This window comes from Lathyrus oleraceus, chromosome 5 (genome assembly GCF_024323335.1).
Source record: "Lathyrus oleraceus cultivar Zhongwan6 chromosome 5, CAAS_Psat_ZW6_1.0, whole genome shotgun sequence".
NCBI classification, from domain to species: Eukaryota; Viridiplantae; Streptophyta; class Magnoliopsida; order Fabales; family Fabaceae; genus Lathyrus; species Lathyrus oleraceus.
Window position 1 is genome coordinate 404,658,898 of NC_066583.1, and position 16,147 is coordinate 404,675,044.

General features: G+C 38.6%; 1 protein-coding gene across 1 annotated transcript; it reads right to left on the reverse strand.

Moving 5' to 3' along the window:
* Window positions 1–6,373: 6,373 nt before the first annotated feature.
* LOC127081058 (uncharacterized) lies at window positions 6,374–13,509 on the reverse strand. Its single transcript, XM_051021346.1, has 6 exons — window positions 13,288–13,509; window positions 12,391–12,804; window positions 12,122–12,258; window positions 7,181–7,292; window positions 6,552–6,654; window positions 6,374–6,438 (listed from the first exon to the last, which is right to left on the reverse strand). The coding sequence occupies exons 1-6, from the start codon at window positions 13,507–13,509 to the stop codon at window positions 6,374–6,376; spliced, it is 1,053 nt and encodes a 350-aa protein (XP_050877303.1).
* Between the last annotated feature and the right edge of the window lie 2,638 nt (window positions 13,510–16,147).

A 16,147-nucleotide genomic window follows, 5' to 3' on the forward strand; every position in this document is an offset into this window, starting at 1 on the left:
AGGCAGTCACCTTCACGCCAGTTAGGCCAAACGTTGCAACAAATCCCATGCCAACACATGCAGAGTCGAGTGAAGCTCGAAGGTAAAGCTTCCCACCGGCCTGAACAAGCAGAGCAATTCCGCCAGTGAATCAAGAGATGAAGTCCTGTTGCTCTGAATGAAGGCAATCATTATGCCATTTTTACAGTTTCGCACTTTTGTAATTTATTCTTGGTTGTTTAAGTATTGTATGCTTTAAACATTGTTATTTGTATTTGGTCTTATTAATGGGATGATTATGCATGCTTTGAATCAACCTTTCATATTCACCCATATTATCACATTTGCAAATCACAAACACATACTTTTCCACTTCACCTTTTTTATCACACTATTGTTAGCAAATGTTGGAAGGAGAATGACGAAAACAAAATACTCATAATTGCTGATCGAATGCTTTCGGATAAAATCCTGCTAATGATGTACAGGAATTGTTTCAAATCCCTAAACACTGGAGAGATAAGGAGTTAATCCCTAGTCAACCACTTCGAGCCTAGAAGTAGGAGTTTCTTTCAGATCTAAAAAACCCTTACGCTTAACTGGGGCAGGGTAGTGTTCAGTTGGTCTAACTACACTTTCGAATTACAAGATGAAATATCCCATAAAAGGATCAATCACATTATATTCTTCGCACACATCTTGAAGTGTCGAAGAAACCATACAAATCAAAGATTTAGGTCTGTTGTTCTTCAATGACCAATGACTTGGCAGTCACAATTTCCAAAAAAAATCAATCAAAGAAAGAGCCCGCTAAGTCAAACACCTTAAAAAGGGACTTAGGCAAAAACAAGGGCAATCCCGATGGATTAAAGCTTCAAACAAAGCGGTCCATGCAAAAGTTAGGGATCAAAACAAAAATCGAAAGAGACAATGAAAGTCTCCAACAAAACAAAACAAGATTCAGTGACCACCATACCAAAATCAAAGGGTCACCGACATCCAAAAAATGAAATAAGGTGGTTGTCATTCTAAGAGACCTTGAATCACCATCTTTATCCTTACACCTACAAAAAACGAATGTGTGTGAATTAACTGAACGTATGATTGGAGATCATCATGAAGAAGGGGTGGGTTAAAATAAACTTTGAGCCTTATATCCTTTTGTTTCAATAACCATGAACCAAGCCATGTTACAACCTTCAAAAGACCTAATTGAAGTAAGGTTTTTCTGAAAGCATACTACAGCAAGGTTGAGTAAACTGACTCCTAGAGATTTGCTAATATTCTCTTCTCACTATATCACTCACACACTAGCTAAAATCAGCACCGCGTTTGGACTCATGGTCCATTCGCCACACACTACCACGACACTCCAAATGAATGATTGTTTTTCAAAACTTGCATAACTATTGCATTAAAATCACCATTTTTTGGATAACAATTCTTAATTGTCAATCGGTACTTGACATCGAGAAAATTCCAACAAGGGGCAATTCAAGGGGCACTTGATCGTTGGTGCTGACACGAATCGAGACCATCTCATAATCCTATGAATCAGGGGCATGGTGTCTTTTTGATTATATTGACTTAAGAAGTAGTCAGTATAAGACAAATCTCCAAGCATCGGTTGATCAAGGAGGAAAAACACTTCAATACTCAGTCCGTCTAGGGTAAGTCCCTCAAAGGCTAATCCGGGGCAGACCATAGCAAGATATAAAAACTCGGGAAAACAAACTCAAACCATGTCATGGGATAATCACTCCTAAGGTTTCCTTTCAAGGAGAATTCCATTTGGTACCCTACAATGAGTTGTTTCTTGTAACCTTTTGTTGACAGAAACTACATCTCCCTAGAGAATATTGGTTTTGCAACCTTTTGTTGTTGATACCCCAAGTAAGTCTTACACGGTAATGTTCCAATACTACCCAACAAGTCAGGTTTACTGAACTTTGTCAGTAGCCTTTTTTTTCCAATATTTTTCTCACTATCATTCTCTTGGTGAAAGTCCATTGAAGAATAATATTGATCATCGTCCTGTTTACAATAACCGTTATCCTTTTGGTAATGGTAAATCCTTGACATTTGTGATCTTACTGTCATCCTTTTGGTGTCGAAGATCCTTGGAGTTTTGGTCCAACCTTCACCCTTTTGGTGAATGATGACCTCTGCAATTATTACAGCCTACCGTCATCCTTTTGGTGTCAGCGATCCTTATGGTGATAAGGATCCTTGTCATTTCGGTTCAACCATCATCCTTTTGGTGATGACGTCCAGTTCAATCTAAGTATCATCCTTTTGGTGATAGAGATTATGGAGTTTGGTTTAAAATGTCATCCTTTTGGTAATGGTGACATTTGGAAAGACCAACCCCACTGCCATCCTTTTGGTGTCAGCAATATTTGAAGTTATTATAACTTATTATCATCCTTTTGATGGTAACAAGTTTTGAAGTTATGATCTCATGTTCATCCTTTTGGTGATGGTGATTGTTGATTTATTATCATCCTTTTGGTGATAACGAGTTCTGTTGTTTGTAGTACCTTCATCCTTTTGGTGATGGTAATTGTCGACTTATTATCATCCTTTTGGTGATAACAAGTTTTGTTGTTCGATCCTACCTTCATCCTTTTGGTGACGGTGATCCGTAAAGGTTATTGACTTATTATCATCCTTTTGGTGGTAATGAGTTTTGTTGTTTAATCCTACCTTCATCCTTTCGGTGACGGTGACCATGTGAGTAATGGACTCATTATCATCCTTTTGGTGATAACGAGTTTTGTTTTGATCTTACCCTCATCCTTTTGGTGATGGCGATCATTGAGTCTGTTTCAGCTTATTATCATCCTTTTGGTGATAACAAGTTTTGAAGTTCTATCCTTATTATCATCCTTTTGGTGATAACAAGTTCGGTTTGTTTGATCTTACTGTCATCCTTTTGGTGTCAGTGATATTTAAGGTTATTGACTTATTATCATCCTTTTGGTGGTAACAAGTTTTGTCGTTTGACGTTACCTTCATCCTTTTGGTGATGGTGATCATTTCAGTCTATTTTGACTTATTATCGTCCTTTTGGCGATAACAGGTTTTGTCTTTTAATTATACCTTCATCCTTTTGGTGATCGTGATTGTTGACTTATTATCATCCTTTTGGTGCTAACAAGTTTTTGTCTTGATCTTACCTTCATCCTTTTGGTGATGGTGATCAATTGCGTTGTGTGCTTATTATCATCCTTTTGGTGGTAATAAGTTTTGTCGTTTGACCTTACCTTCATTCTTTTGGTGATGGTGATTGTCGACTTATTATCGTCCTTTTGGCGATAACAAGTTTTGTCTTTTAATTATACCTTCATCCTTTTGGTGATGGTGATTGTTGACTTATTATCATCCTTTTGGTGATAACAAGGTTTTATTTTGATCTTACCTTCATCCTTTTGGTGATGGGGATCCTTTGAGTTGTGTGACTTATTATCATCCTTTTGGTGGTAACAAGTTTTGTTTTAATTATACCTTCATCCTTTTGGTGATGGTGATTGTTTTGACTTATTATCATCCTTTTGGTGGTAACAAGTTTTATCTTGTATCTTACCTTCATCCTTTTGGTGATGGTGATCATTGGTGATCGTTGACTTATTGTCATCCTTTTGGTGAATACAAGTTTTGTTGTTGGATATTATCCTCATCCTTTTGGTGACGGTGATCTTTGAAGTTGATGAGTTAACTATCATCCTTTTGGTGGTAGCCTTGATGTTATACTCTCTGTAGTAGGAAACTTTATCAAAATAACCATCATCTTTTTGGTGACGGACATCATCCTTTTGGTGATGGAAATCTTTTGGAATATGTCTAACTTTCATCCTTTTCGTGATAACGAGATTTGTTGTTGATCTTACCATCATCCTTTTGGTGATGGCGATCTTTGTTGTAACCACTGTAACCATCATCCTTTTGGTGATGACTACCTTTGAAGCTCAGCTTATCCATCATCCTTTTGGTGATGACGATCCTAGAAATCATGGCGAACTATTATCATCCTTTTGATGGTAGCAATTAATTCCACTGTCATCCTTTTGATGGAAGAAAACATGTTCAATTTCGTCTTTACATCAATAACAACCTTTGCAAGATTTGAATGTCAACTCGAGGGTTGGCATTGATCTAGCGTTCTACCCCTATTACCTTGGTGCTGTTAGAATCCATTGCATTTTCTTTCTGCATATATCCATTGCATTTCAAAGGACAAAATTTGGGTCTTTTCGTATTTAATTACCTTCCACCACGAATGAAGGAAGACTGTTGTCATTCCTACCTTCCAGTTCAAGTTAATTAAATAGGGGCAGCTGTCCTACCCCAATTTTGTCCGGGCATATTTAAATTTTCATAGAATTAATTTCATTTTTTATTTTTGCATCATATGCATAACAAATCATACATTCCAAGTTCATACCAAATTCCTTCATTTACAAATATCTCATGCAATTAGCTATTAGGTTACATTCCATTGTTCATTACATGAAAAGCTATAAAATTCGGAAATGATAATGAGGTGTTGACTTTTGTCAACCGTGGACCTTTTGGTCAACCGGTTGACCAAGGTCAACCCTTTAGCTAAAAAAAACATTTTAGTCATTTTCATGTTCCTTTTCAAATCTTTTTAAACCATAAGCATTCATTGTTTTTTTGAAGATTGATCATTACAGTATTAATCCAATATTTCTTACACTTCCATACACAAGGTAATACAAACCATGTTCATTTCAAAAGCCAAAACTGTATTACATAAATTATTATAACCAAAACACATAAACCTTATCCCTTCCCATTACAACCAAAAACCAACTCACATGCTGACATACACAATACAATGACCAAAGTACATGACCTAAGCATCAGTACAACATATACAAAACCATGCCTCAAATTCACAACAGGCCTATGCAATCCGATTGGCAAAGGAAAGGCAACTGCTTCAGGAAGCCAACCTGTTGATAAAGTTAATCAAAACACACAAATGATGTAGGGGCAAGCTTTATGTTTTGGATCTGGTATAGATCCAAGCGAACCACCCAAGCCACCGGTTTCGCCGTATATTTCAGGTCATATAGCTACAACAACACAGCCTGCTGCCGTTGCTCCCAACCATCACCAACTGCAGGTGCATTCTAAGTTATTAAGTGCATCTTAACCTGATTCACTTAAAATTGATCAAGGTCCTGGAAATAGTGCTTCTCAAGTCAGTACAAGCACCTCAATATCTCAAGGATCTATGGATTTAATTAGTGTGTTAGCAGTTGCTCATACCGCGTCTTTTGAGTGGAAATCATCAGAACCACCATTTGGTTCCCCCATGCCCAATCCAGCTAGTCAAGTGAGCACTGTGGAGGGCACATTTGTTGGAAATTCAGCTGCAATTGAGTTGGATTATTAATCAAGGGCAGGGCCCACGACAGTCGTCGGCTAAATTGCTTTCTACTGCAGCATAATCTCGAAATGCATAACATAAAATTAAAACATGAACATGCCATCTAAACGATGTTCAGGGTAAATGCAACCAAAACCTGCAGCAGGTTACCAACACGGATTGAATACACCGGTAACATCATCATATAAAACAATTAAATACATGGTTTAAACTCTGTAGGCGATGATACCTGCAGCATTTGTCAATCTTCTTGGAGGATTGCCGCCAGATAGTACCACAGGCTTACCAATAGGAATGAGATAATCAGTACTCTACAACACATCAGTGGTCACAGCAAAACCTGCGGTAAGTCGTATACCAGATCAAACTCAAAAGTACCAAGCAACAACACAAATTCATGCTACAAAGGTACATGGATTCCGAAAGTACAGGAACGTTTAGGTTGTGCAGTTTTTAAATAGATACCTCTGACTCATCCAAATAGCAGACGAAATTGCTTCAACCTAATGGGGGCCTTGCCTGCAAGTTATCCGAAGAACAGGAATGCATAATGAGCTAATAAGTTCACTCTTCTCAAATACCACTTTCAAAAATAAACTTAAGCTTGCAAGAGGAGATCTATTCAGTACTGTTGAACCTGCAAACTAATTTCACAAGTGCAACCTGCAAAATCAAGTGTGTGAGTAAAGGTTACATCATAGTAATTCATACACACAAACATGTACAATCCAGCAGCATGAACAATTGACTTGATGAGAGCCAAGAGATCAAGCCAAAGTCAATAAAAACAAACACCGGCAATGCATACAGAAAGTTGGATTTTCAACCAAAATTAAGAAGCTAACAAGTAAAGGTTCACAGGGGAAATTCAACCGAAATTCTTCTCAAAAACAAATCCAAGCCTCGGAAAGCGGACGAATGCTAACGTCCACCATCGTTTTCACCCTTCTTAGATGCTCATACTCTAATCTCAATTCAAAACGTAAGCCGCTTCACAACCAAGGCAGAGAATAAGGACTTGTCATGCCGCCAATGAGATCCTGCATTCAACAAACAACAAGCATAACGTGACAACAAGCAGTGAGATTTTCTCCTATGGGACCACATGTTCTAGAAGGATTTGAGATTACACTACAGAGAGAGAGATTCTTACCTGTCACGTATTTGGTCCCCACCAAATCTGGGAATGATCCGATTCTAACCGACTGATTATGCAATCCGAGCCAGCTCATACTCAGAGGGACCACAAACTTCGCCTATAAAAGGATGTGTCGAATCATTGGGAAGGAAAAAGAAGAAATATACTGTTACCCTGCCGAAATCCCACTTCAACCATACCCCATCTATCCAAACCCTCCGATCTACTTCCCACACACAGAACCATCACCATCTCCTTTTTCTTCTTCAATCGACCATCAACCACTCACCACCGCTAACGACACAACCCCTCATAAACATTCCTCCGTCAAACCCTCGCCACCATCACCTTCGAACCACGCGACCCTTTTTCTCTCTGATCTACCACCACGAAACCCTCACCGAAAATCTCCTTCCACAACCCACTCCAAATGACCGGCCACTGAACCGGATACATCCGCTAGCTCCCTCCGTTCGTCAACCATCTCCGTTTCACAACCGCACCTCACCTCTCAAACCCTCAACGACCGTCTCCTCCGGCTTCAACCGTCACCATTAAACCTCGTTGTTCTTTACCGCCATCACTTCGCTTCACCGCCGTTGGATCCACACAAAAACCTAACAACTTCCGCAAAAAAAACCAACCGCCCACTTCCTTCCACCCCCAACAGCTACAACCGCCCGCAAACCCGACTCATTATAATGCTTGAATAAGTTTTTTGGTACATAACCTCCCCATATATAAACCGAATCATCCCTGTCAACAAATTTTGCAACTCAACCATCACCAGTAGCTATACAATACAAATTTTCAAACTTCATCATCACCATCTTTGCGCTGAGTTACGTGGTCGACGATGCATCATCATGAAGGCGGAGACGATCATGACATGGAAGATGCAGGGGAAGTTAACATAAGTGTGAAAGTTGCGAACAACGTGATTTAGAAGTGGGTTTTGAAGCGATCCATTGAGTGATTTGTTCTGCTAGGGATGTGTAGGTACTGAAGTGATGGATGAGGTGATCCAGCTCTAAAAACTCCTTGTCTCTTCTGATTGGTTGAGAAAATCTTGTGCTAAACTTGTTTTTTTTTTCTTTTCTTCTTTATGCATTTGTTAATAGGGATTAATTACATGATTAGTATAGTTAAGTGAGTTTTGGTAATTGGATTGTGTTTTGGGCCTGACCCAATTAATGGTTTGGATACCATCACCCTCCTGTGCTCTGCTTGCACCCCTCCTGCTATTGGTTTATTACTAATTTTTATTTCATCTCCTTATTTAATTGGACTTATTTTTGACTCGCGGATTCGATAATTTCATGTCAATATACCGCTCAATTTTCAATACAGTAATATAATATTTGCCACATTAGGATTTTTGCGAATGATATTAGGTATGTTGTCATCTCGTGAAAATTGGTTTGAGCACATTGTGGTTCACTTACTTCGATCATTTTTTAATTAATTGATTAATCAAGATTTGTTTAAATTAGGTAATCCTAATAATTAATTTTAACCATCTCGAATATTTGGTTTAAATCAAATATATTTGATGATTATTTCTGACTATTTTAGATAAGTGATTATTCGAATTTTAATTATCACTTCACATCATTTCGTTCCATTTTGTCATCAATACAAAACCATGATTCAAACCACAAATAAATCATCCAATTCTCGATTTAACATCGAGCCTATTTTTTTAAACACCCTTGTAAGTCGATTGCTCTTAGCATCGCCATCAACCTCACATAGCTTACTCTTGGGCTTTCTTACAATGAGACCTATTTGGTTATTGATTAATCGAGTAGATGAACAATACACTAAATAAAATTCATTTCATTCATAAACATGAATTCAAACCATTTTCCAAACCGTTTAACTTCTTAAGATTTTTCTCTTTTAAACATAAATTTTGGGATGAAAAAGATATAGGAAGCGTTCGCTTCACTATTTCTCAAGCACTTGAATAATTGGCGTACGCCATATTGCTCGAGTTCTTGTCACCCAATTAAACCTTAATCATACACATTCAAATCACATTTTCTAAATCAACTGCAAATTCTACAACCATTTGATTCTAAATTTCCGATAATAAAAGGATAGGAGGCGTTCGCCTCACTATCTTTCGATTATTCGAATAATTGGCGTACGCCATATTGCTCGAATCTTCGTCATCAAATCAAAACCACAACCGAATAAATTCAAATCACCTTTTATATAGAATACAATTTCACAAAAATAAACTATATAACTTAAACCTCAATTAGAGAATGGGAGGCGTTCGCCTCACCATTCCTTGATTATTTGAATAATTGGCGTACGCCACATTGCTCAAATTATCGATCCAAACCTAGCAAAATTCAAACTATTTTCGCAAATCAAATACGACGTCTAAAAACATATCTTTTACAATTTAAACCTCGGATGATAAAAGATGGGAGGTGTTCGCCTCGCCATCTCTCGATTATTTGAATAATTGGCGTTCGCCATATTGCACAAATTATCGACTTCCGATTAACACACGCTAAATAAACTTGGATAACGGAATAGGTGGCGCTCGCCTCATTATTCTTTGAATAAGCAAGTAGGAGGCGTACGCCTCACTACCTTGCATATTCAACATCCGCAAACAAAACTTTCAAAATAATCGAACGAAAAAGGAGTAGAAGGCGTCCGCCTTGTTATTCCTCGAAAGAATTGGACGATTGGTGTGCACCACATTGCTCAATCTTTCGTCGTTCTTCAAAACACCTTAACAAATCAAATCTAATTTCTCGCCCCCGCGCGACTGAAACCAATCAAACATCAAACCTATCAATTCAAGTCGTCACCCCCGCGTGACCAAAACCTTTCTCTCAAAAAGAACACTGTTAATCCTTTCTAATGCGCACAACAAACTAGTGCTAGAGCCTCCCCCGAGAGTAGACAAGTCAGCGTTTAGCCGTTAGAACGCCGACCTACATAGTCGTTCATCAAAATAAAACACACCAAATATTCGTAGTAGCCCGAACTACGAATGCTCTGATTTCCTTATTGCGCCATAAGGATACGTAGGCAGGAGATTGCCGTATCTTCGCGAGCACACTAATAAAAAACCTCCCATTTCCCTCCTGAGGTCTTCATCCATATCTATCGTCAATTCTAATTACTCAAAGCAAGCAGATAACAATCAACTAACAATCAAATAGCAAAATCAGACTAAAAGGTTCCCGTTGAGTACAACGGACATGAGGGGTGCTAATACCTTCCCCTTGCGTAATCGACTCCCGAACGTGAATATGGTTGCGACGACCATTATTCTTATTTCTAAAGGTTTTCTCGATATTTTCCTATTCCTTCATTGGGATAAATAATGTTCGGTGGCGACCCTGTTTCAAACAACATTTTTCTGCATCCTATCGCGAGGGATCGCATTATCATTTTCGAGGTGCGACACTTATGCTGAAAAAATAGGCAATAGTAGATGAACTGGAGATGAAATAAACATCTCAGTACAAATCAACACTCGGCTAATCTCAACAGGATAGAAGCCTCACTGGAGATAAAACAAGAAGTCATCAATGGAGTAAAGTTGCCTTCAAGCCCAATCTTCTCTAGAGATACCAACATAATAGTGCCAAATGGAGGGAAGGTCTCCTAAAGGAGCAAGAATCATCCACTGTTGCAATTCCATTGAGGATAATGAAGAAATTATTTTAAGAAAGCATTGAGCTCCGCACATCAGGATCCAACCTTTTATGGGAGTACTGTTGACATTCCTTATTATGTTCATAAATTAAAAGAAACACACACACACTTCTTAAAAGCAAGAACAAAATATTTTAAGCTTTTGTTTCAAGAATTTTCTCATCAAAAGTAAAAATTCATTTTGCGAGAAGGAAGTGAAATAAGAGTTGCAAACAAATGGATAAAGTCTTGAATTTTATTGACGGAATGGTAGTCCGTAAATGGAGGGACCCTATAAATAATTTACAAAGATGAAAAAAATCGGTAAATATAGGAAAAGGCTACATTAAAATGCAATGGCCACTATTCTCCCTATCAACTTTGAAATCCATTGTGTTCGAGTTTCTGGAGAGAGTAATTTGATTGGGAAGACTTTGATGGGTGAGGTCGCTTTAAGTTGATCAAGTCTGGCCTGATGTAGTTACTTGCTATAATCCCTAATTTTTGCCTAGATTGTCCCTTGCGGGTGTCAATATACCGGGATAATCATTTTTTGTTTATGTCTCTAACTTTTGCCTGGACCACCCTTTCGGGTTTTCAGCCCATTGAGATGCTCTTTTTTTCCTAAGCTTCCCTTTCATGTTTTCAACTTAGAGAGCTATTCTTTTATATTTTAGGTGAAGTATTTCTTGACTGCATCAGCATTCACAAGAAGAGGGAGCTCATCACCATCCGAAGTTGTAAGGATTATAGCACCACCATAGAGATCTCTCTTAACAACATATAGTCCTTCATAATTAGGAGTCCACTTGCCCCTAGAATCAGTAATGAAAGACAAGATCTTCTTGAGCATGAGGTCACCTTCTCTGAACACACGAGGTCAAACCTTCTTATCAAAAGCATTCTTCATCCTTTGTTGATACAATTGACCATGGCATAAAGCCTTCATCCTTTTTTCTCAAATTAAATTCAACTGATCAAATCTAATTTGACACCATTCAGCCTCAGACAGATCTACTTCAATCAAGACTCTCATTGACGGGATCTCAACTTCCACGCGGAGCATTGCTTCCATTCCATGTACAAGAGAGGAAGGGGTTCCCCAATTGAAGTGCGGGCGGATGTACGATACCCATGTAGAGCAAAAGGGAGCATCTCATGCCAGTGCTTGTAACTCACCACCATTCTCTGGATGATCTTCTTTATATTCTTGTTCGCAGCTTCAACGGCCCCATTCATCTTAGGTATGTAAGAAGATGAGTTATGGTCTTCAATCTTGAATTCTGCACACATTTCTTTCATCATCTTGTTGTTCAGGTTTGATCAATTATCAGTAATGGTCTTACTTGGAACACCATAATGACAGATTAGTTAATTCTTGATAAATCGGACCACCACTTGCTTGGTCATATTGGCGTACGATGCCTCTTCGACCCACTTTATAAAGTAACATGGCCACTAGAATAAAGCGATGTTCGTTCGAAGCTTTAGGTCATATCATACCAATCAAGTCAATTCCCCACATAGATAAAGGCCAAGGAGATGAGATAACTTTAAGAATAGTTGGAGGCACATGAAACTTATCAGCATAAACCTGACATTTATGGCACTTCTTCACATATTTGCAGCAGTCAGATTCCATCGTCAGCCAATAGTAACCTGTCCTTAACATCCTTTTAGCCATTGCATGTCCATTGGCATAGGTACCAAAGGATCGTTCATGAATTTCCGTTACCAGCATGTCTGCTTCGTGTCTATCCACGCATCTGAGCAAGACCATGTCAAAGTTTCTTTTGTACAACACGTCTTCGTTAAGAAAGAAGGTACCATCCAACCTTCTTAGAGTCTTCTTATCTTTGTTTGATGCCCCAGGTGGGTACTCTTGTCTTTGAATAAAGAATTTAATATCATGATACCATGTTTTACCATCAATTACCTCTTCTGTGACAAACAGATGAGTAGGTCTATCGAGGCGCATAATATTTATTGTAGGCACATCATTCCACCGGTTCACAACAATCACGGAGGATAAAGTTGCCAGAGCATCTACTATCTGATTCTCCTCACGAGGTATATGATGAAATTCAATTTGGTTTAAGAAAGTTGACAACCTCCTTGCATAATCTTTGTAAGGAATAAAACCAGGTTGATGGGTTTCCCATTCTCCTTTGATCTGATTAATCACCAAAGTTGAATCTCCATATACGTCCAAAATTTTGATTCTCAAGTCGATAGCCTCTTCCAGATCCATAATGCACGCTTCATATTCTGCCACGTTGTTCGTACAAGTGAATGTCAATCTTGCGGTAAATATAATATGAGAACCTTGAGGAGTGACAATGACTGCCCCAATTTCATTTCCATAAGCATTAACAGATCCATCAAATATCAAACCCCAATGTGATTCTGGATCTGGTCCTTCACTTGGCAACAGTTCATCATAATCTTTTGCTTTCAAGTACATTACATCCTCATCAGGGAAGTCAAATTGAATGGATTGATAGTCGTCAATTGGCCAGTGAGCTAAATGTTCATCCAATATACTTCCTTTTATTGCCTTCTGGGTATGGTACTCAATATCGTATTCTGACAACAACATCTGCCAACAAGCAATTCTTCCAGTTAAAGCAGGCTTTTCAAAGATGTACTTGATTAGATCTATTTTGGAGATTAACCAAGTAGTATGATTGATAATATATTGGCGGAGACGAAGGGCAGCCTAAGCTAAAGCACAACAACTTTTTTTGAGCATAGAGTATCGAGACTTCCAATTTGTGAATTTCTTACTCAAATAGTAAATGGCATGGTCCTTTCTTCCAGTTTCATCTTGTTGACCGAGCACACAACCCATGGAATCTTCTAATATGGTCAAATACATAATCAAAGGCCTTCCTTCCACCGGAGGAATCAAAATAGGAGGCTCTAACAGGTACTCCTTGATACTATCAAAAGCTTTCTGGTAGTCTTCAGTCCACACACAACCTTGATCTTTACAAAGAAGCTTGAAAATTGGCCCACAAGTAGCAGTCATATGAGATATAAATCGGGAGATATAATTCAAATATCTAGGGAATCCTCTCACTTGTTTCTCTGTTGTTGGTGCAGGCATTTCTTGAGCGGCTCTCACTTTGTCAAGGTCCACCTCAATACCTTGCTGATTGACGATGAAGCCTAGTAGCTTTCCTGAACGGACACCGAAAGTACATTTGTTGGGGTTCAGATGGAGTTTGTACTTCCTCAAACGTTGAAACAACTTTAATAAATACTCAACATGCTCTTCTTTGGTCTTGGACTTAGCAATCATGTCGTCCACATAGACCTCAATTTCTTTGTGCATCATTTCATGGAAGAGCATTGTCATGACTCGCTGATAGGTTGCACCATTGTTCTTCAAACTGAAAGGCATTACTCTGTAGCAGAATGTTCCCCAAGGTGTAATAAATGATGTTTTCTCCCTATCTTCGGGTGCCATTCTGATCTGATTGTAACCAGAGAATCCATCCATGAAAGAAAAGACCTTGAATTTGGCAGTGTTGTGACCAACATATCAATATGAGGCAAATGGAAATCGTCCTTTGGACTGGCTTTGTTCAAATCTATGTAGTCGACACACATTCGAACTTTACCATCTTTCTTTGGAACGAGCACTATGTTGGCCAACCACTAAGGATACTCAGATGTAATAAGAAAATCAACATCAATCTGCTTCTGAACCTCTTCTTTGATTTTGAGAGCCATATCTGGGCATGTTCTTCTTAATTTCTGTTTGACCATCGGACATTCTGATTTCACCGGTAAATGATGATCTACAATATCAGTATCAAGACTTGGCATGTCCTGATAAGACCAAGCAAATACATTTTTATACTCTCTAAGGATATCTATCATTCTTTCCTTGACCTCCTTTCTATCTTTTTTATAACCCAAGTTAATCACTTCTATAGGCTCTTTGTAGGGCTGAATGGCCTTTTGTTCTTGTTCAAATAGTTGGGAGATCTCATATGGAATATCTTCATCACTTTCTTCTTCAACCTCAAATATAGGGAGATCAAAGTTGGGAGAGGGCATAGGGTCATTGCTCTCAATGGGTGTGACATTGATTAATCTGCACACATGATTTTTGCTTGTTTTTTTAGGATAAAAATAATGGAATTTATATGCAGATATTGAAAGTGATTTTTGTTTGTTTGTTTTATGTTACCATTTTTCGAAAGGCAAAAAATAAAACGAAATGGAAGACAAAATGAACATTTTTATTAATGATAATGGGAACTTGAAACAAAGCCCAACAAAATACTCTTTTGTCTTGGACAGAACGAAAGGATTTTTTTTAAATGACAATAAAATATTACTTAGAAACATGAACAATCGTAGGAACGCCAACAACTATCCAATTTTGGCAGACCATCCTGTGCGTCACGAAGATTTGTGCATCCTCTTCGGGGTCTTCTTCAATGACAACATTTGTTTCAGGTTGAGTAGTATTGATGAGTCCTCCACTTTAGAAAGTTTCTTGAATATAACGGAGAACTGCGTCTTGTTGAGAAAGCTTTGAAGATGTAGGTGAGAAGCCAAGGCCTTCACGAAATTTGTTTTCGGGGAGACTCACAACTTGTCCGCATCCACTCATTGAGCCATCTTTGACTAACTGATGTGCATCATTGAAGGAACGAATGGAAGCTCCATTCTCTTGTACGTTCTCGTCAACAACAAATAGAGTTTGAACCTGGGTTCCAATCTTGTCCTCAGCATCGACGAAATAAAAAGACGATAGGTGACTCACCATTAAAGCTTCTTCTCCACATACTGTGACTAGCTTCGCCTTTCTTAGAAACTTGAGCCTCTGGTGAAGAGTTGAAGTGACAACCATTGCCTCATGGATCCAAGAATGACCGAATAAACAACTATAAGAAGCACGGATATCCATCACTTGAAAGGTTATTTGAAAGGTATGTGGGCCAATGGTCATGGGAAGATCCACTTCACCGATGATAGTCTTTCTGGAGCCGTCAAAAACTTTGAAAATAACCCCACTAGATCTCATAGGAGCTCCTTGAAAAGTCAATCTAGACAAAGTTGATTTTGGCATGACGTTGAGTGAAGAACCTGTGTCTACCAATACACCGGATAGAGAATCAGTAGGGCAATTCATAGAAATATGCAAAGCCATATTGTGATTCTTGCCTTCTACTAAGAGTTCTTCATGTCTGAAGCTCATATTGTTGCAGGCAGTTATGTTGGCGACGATGTTGTCAAATTGGTCAATCGTTACATCATACTCGACATAATCTTGCTCGAGCACTTTTTGTAGAGCCTCCCTATGAGCCTCAGAACTCATCAGCAGGGATAAAACAAATATTTTAGAAAAGGGGTTCGTATGAGCTGATCCATAATTTTGTATTCGCTCTTCTTGATTAATATCAAAACCTTATCAAATTCTGAATTGATATTAGCCCCACTGGACTCTTTCATAATATCAGGTTTATTGCTCACAGTCGATGCCTCAACTTGTGTTTTCTTCCCAACTGAAGCTTCAACATTTCTTGGTGGTACCGTAGTGAATACACGCCCGCTTCTTGTGACCCCACTTACATTGGCAATGTTGACGACAAAAGGCATAGAGGGTAGAGGAACCTTATTCCCATCTTTGATCATGGTAGCTTGGTACTTGTAAGGTACGGCTTTGTCAGATTGGTATGGAGCTGGGCCCAGTAAGTAGATAACCAAAGGTGACTTTGTAGAGTTGTGACTATCGAATATGATCTCCAAGGATTCAGAAACATTGAACTGAGGGACTATAACATTGACATTGTTCTCGAGATTTCTAGGATGGACAATAGTGATAGTTCTTGCGTCCAACAATTCTTGGATATCCTGTTGTACAAGGGAACATGCACATGGGTTTATCGAACAAACTTCACAGGTGGTATAATCATGTGATG

What these genes read in the sequence shown, in the direction of transcription:
- LOC127081058 (XM_051021346.1), bottom strand. Translation starts at nt 13,509, where the DNA reads ATGATTGCTAAGTCCAAGACCAAAGAAGAGCATGTTGAGTATTTATTA. An exon ending in CACCAACAACAGAGAAACAA is followed by an intron (nt 12,805 to 13,287) that starts GTGAGAGGATTC and finishes GCTTGTTGGCAG; the next exon opens with ATGTTGTTGTCAGAATACGA. An exon ending in GGGGACCAAATACGTGACAG is followed by an intron (nt 6,439 to 6,551) that starts GTAAGAATCTCT and finishes TGTTGAATGCAG; the next exon opens with GATCTCATTGGCGGCATGAC.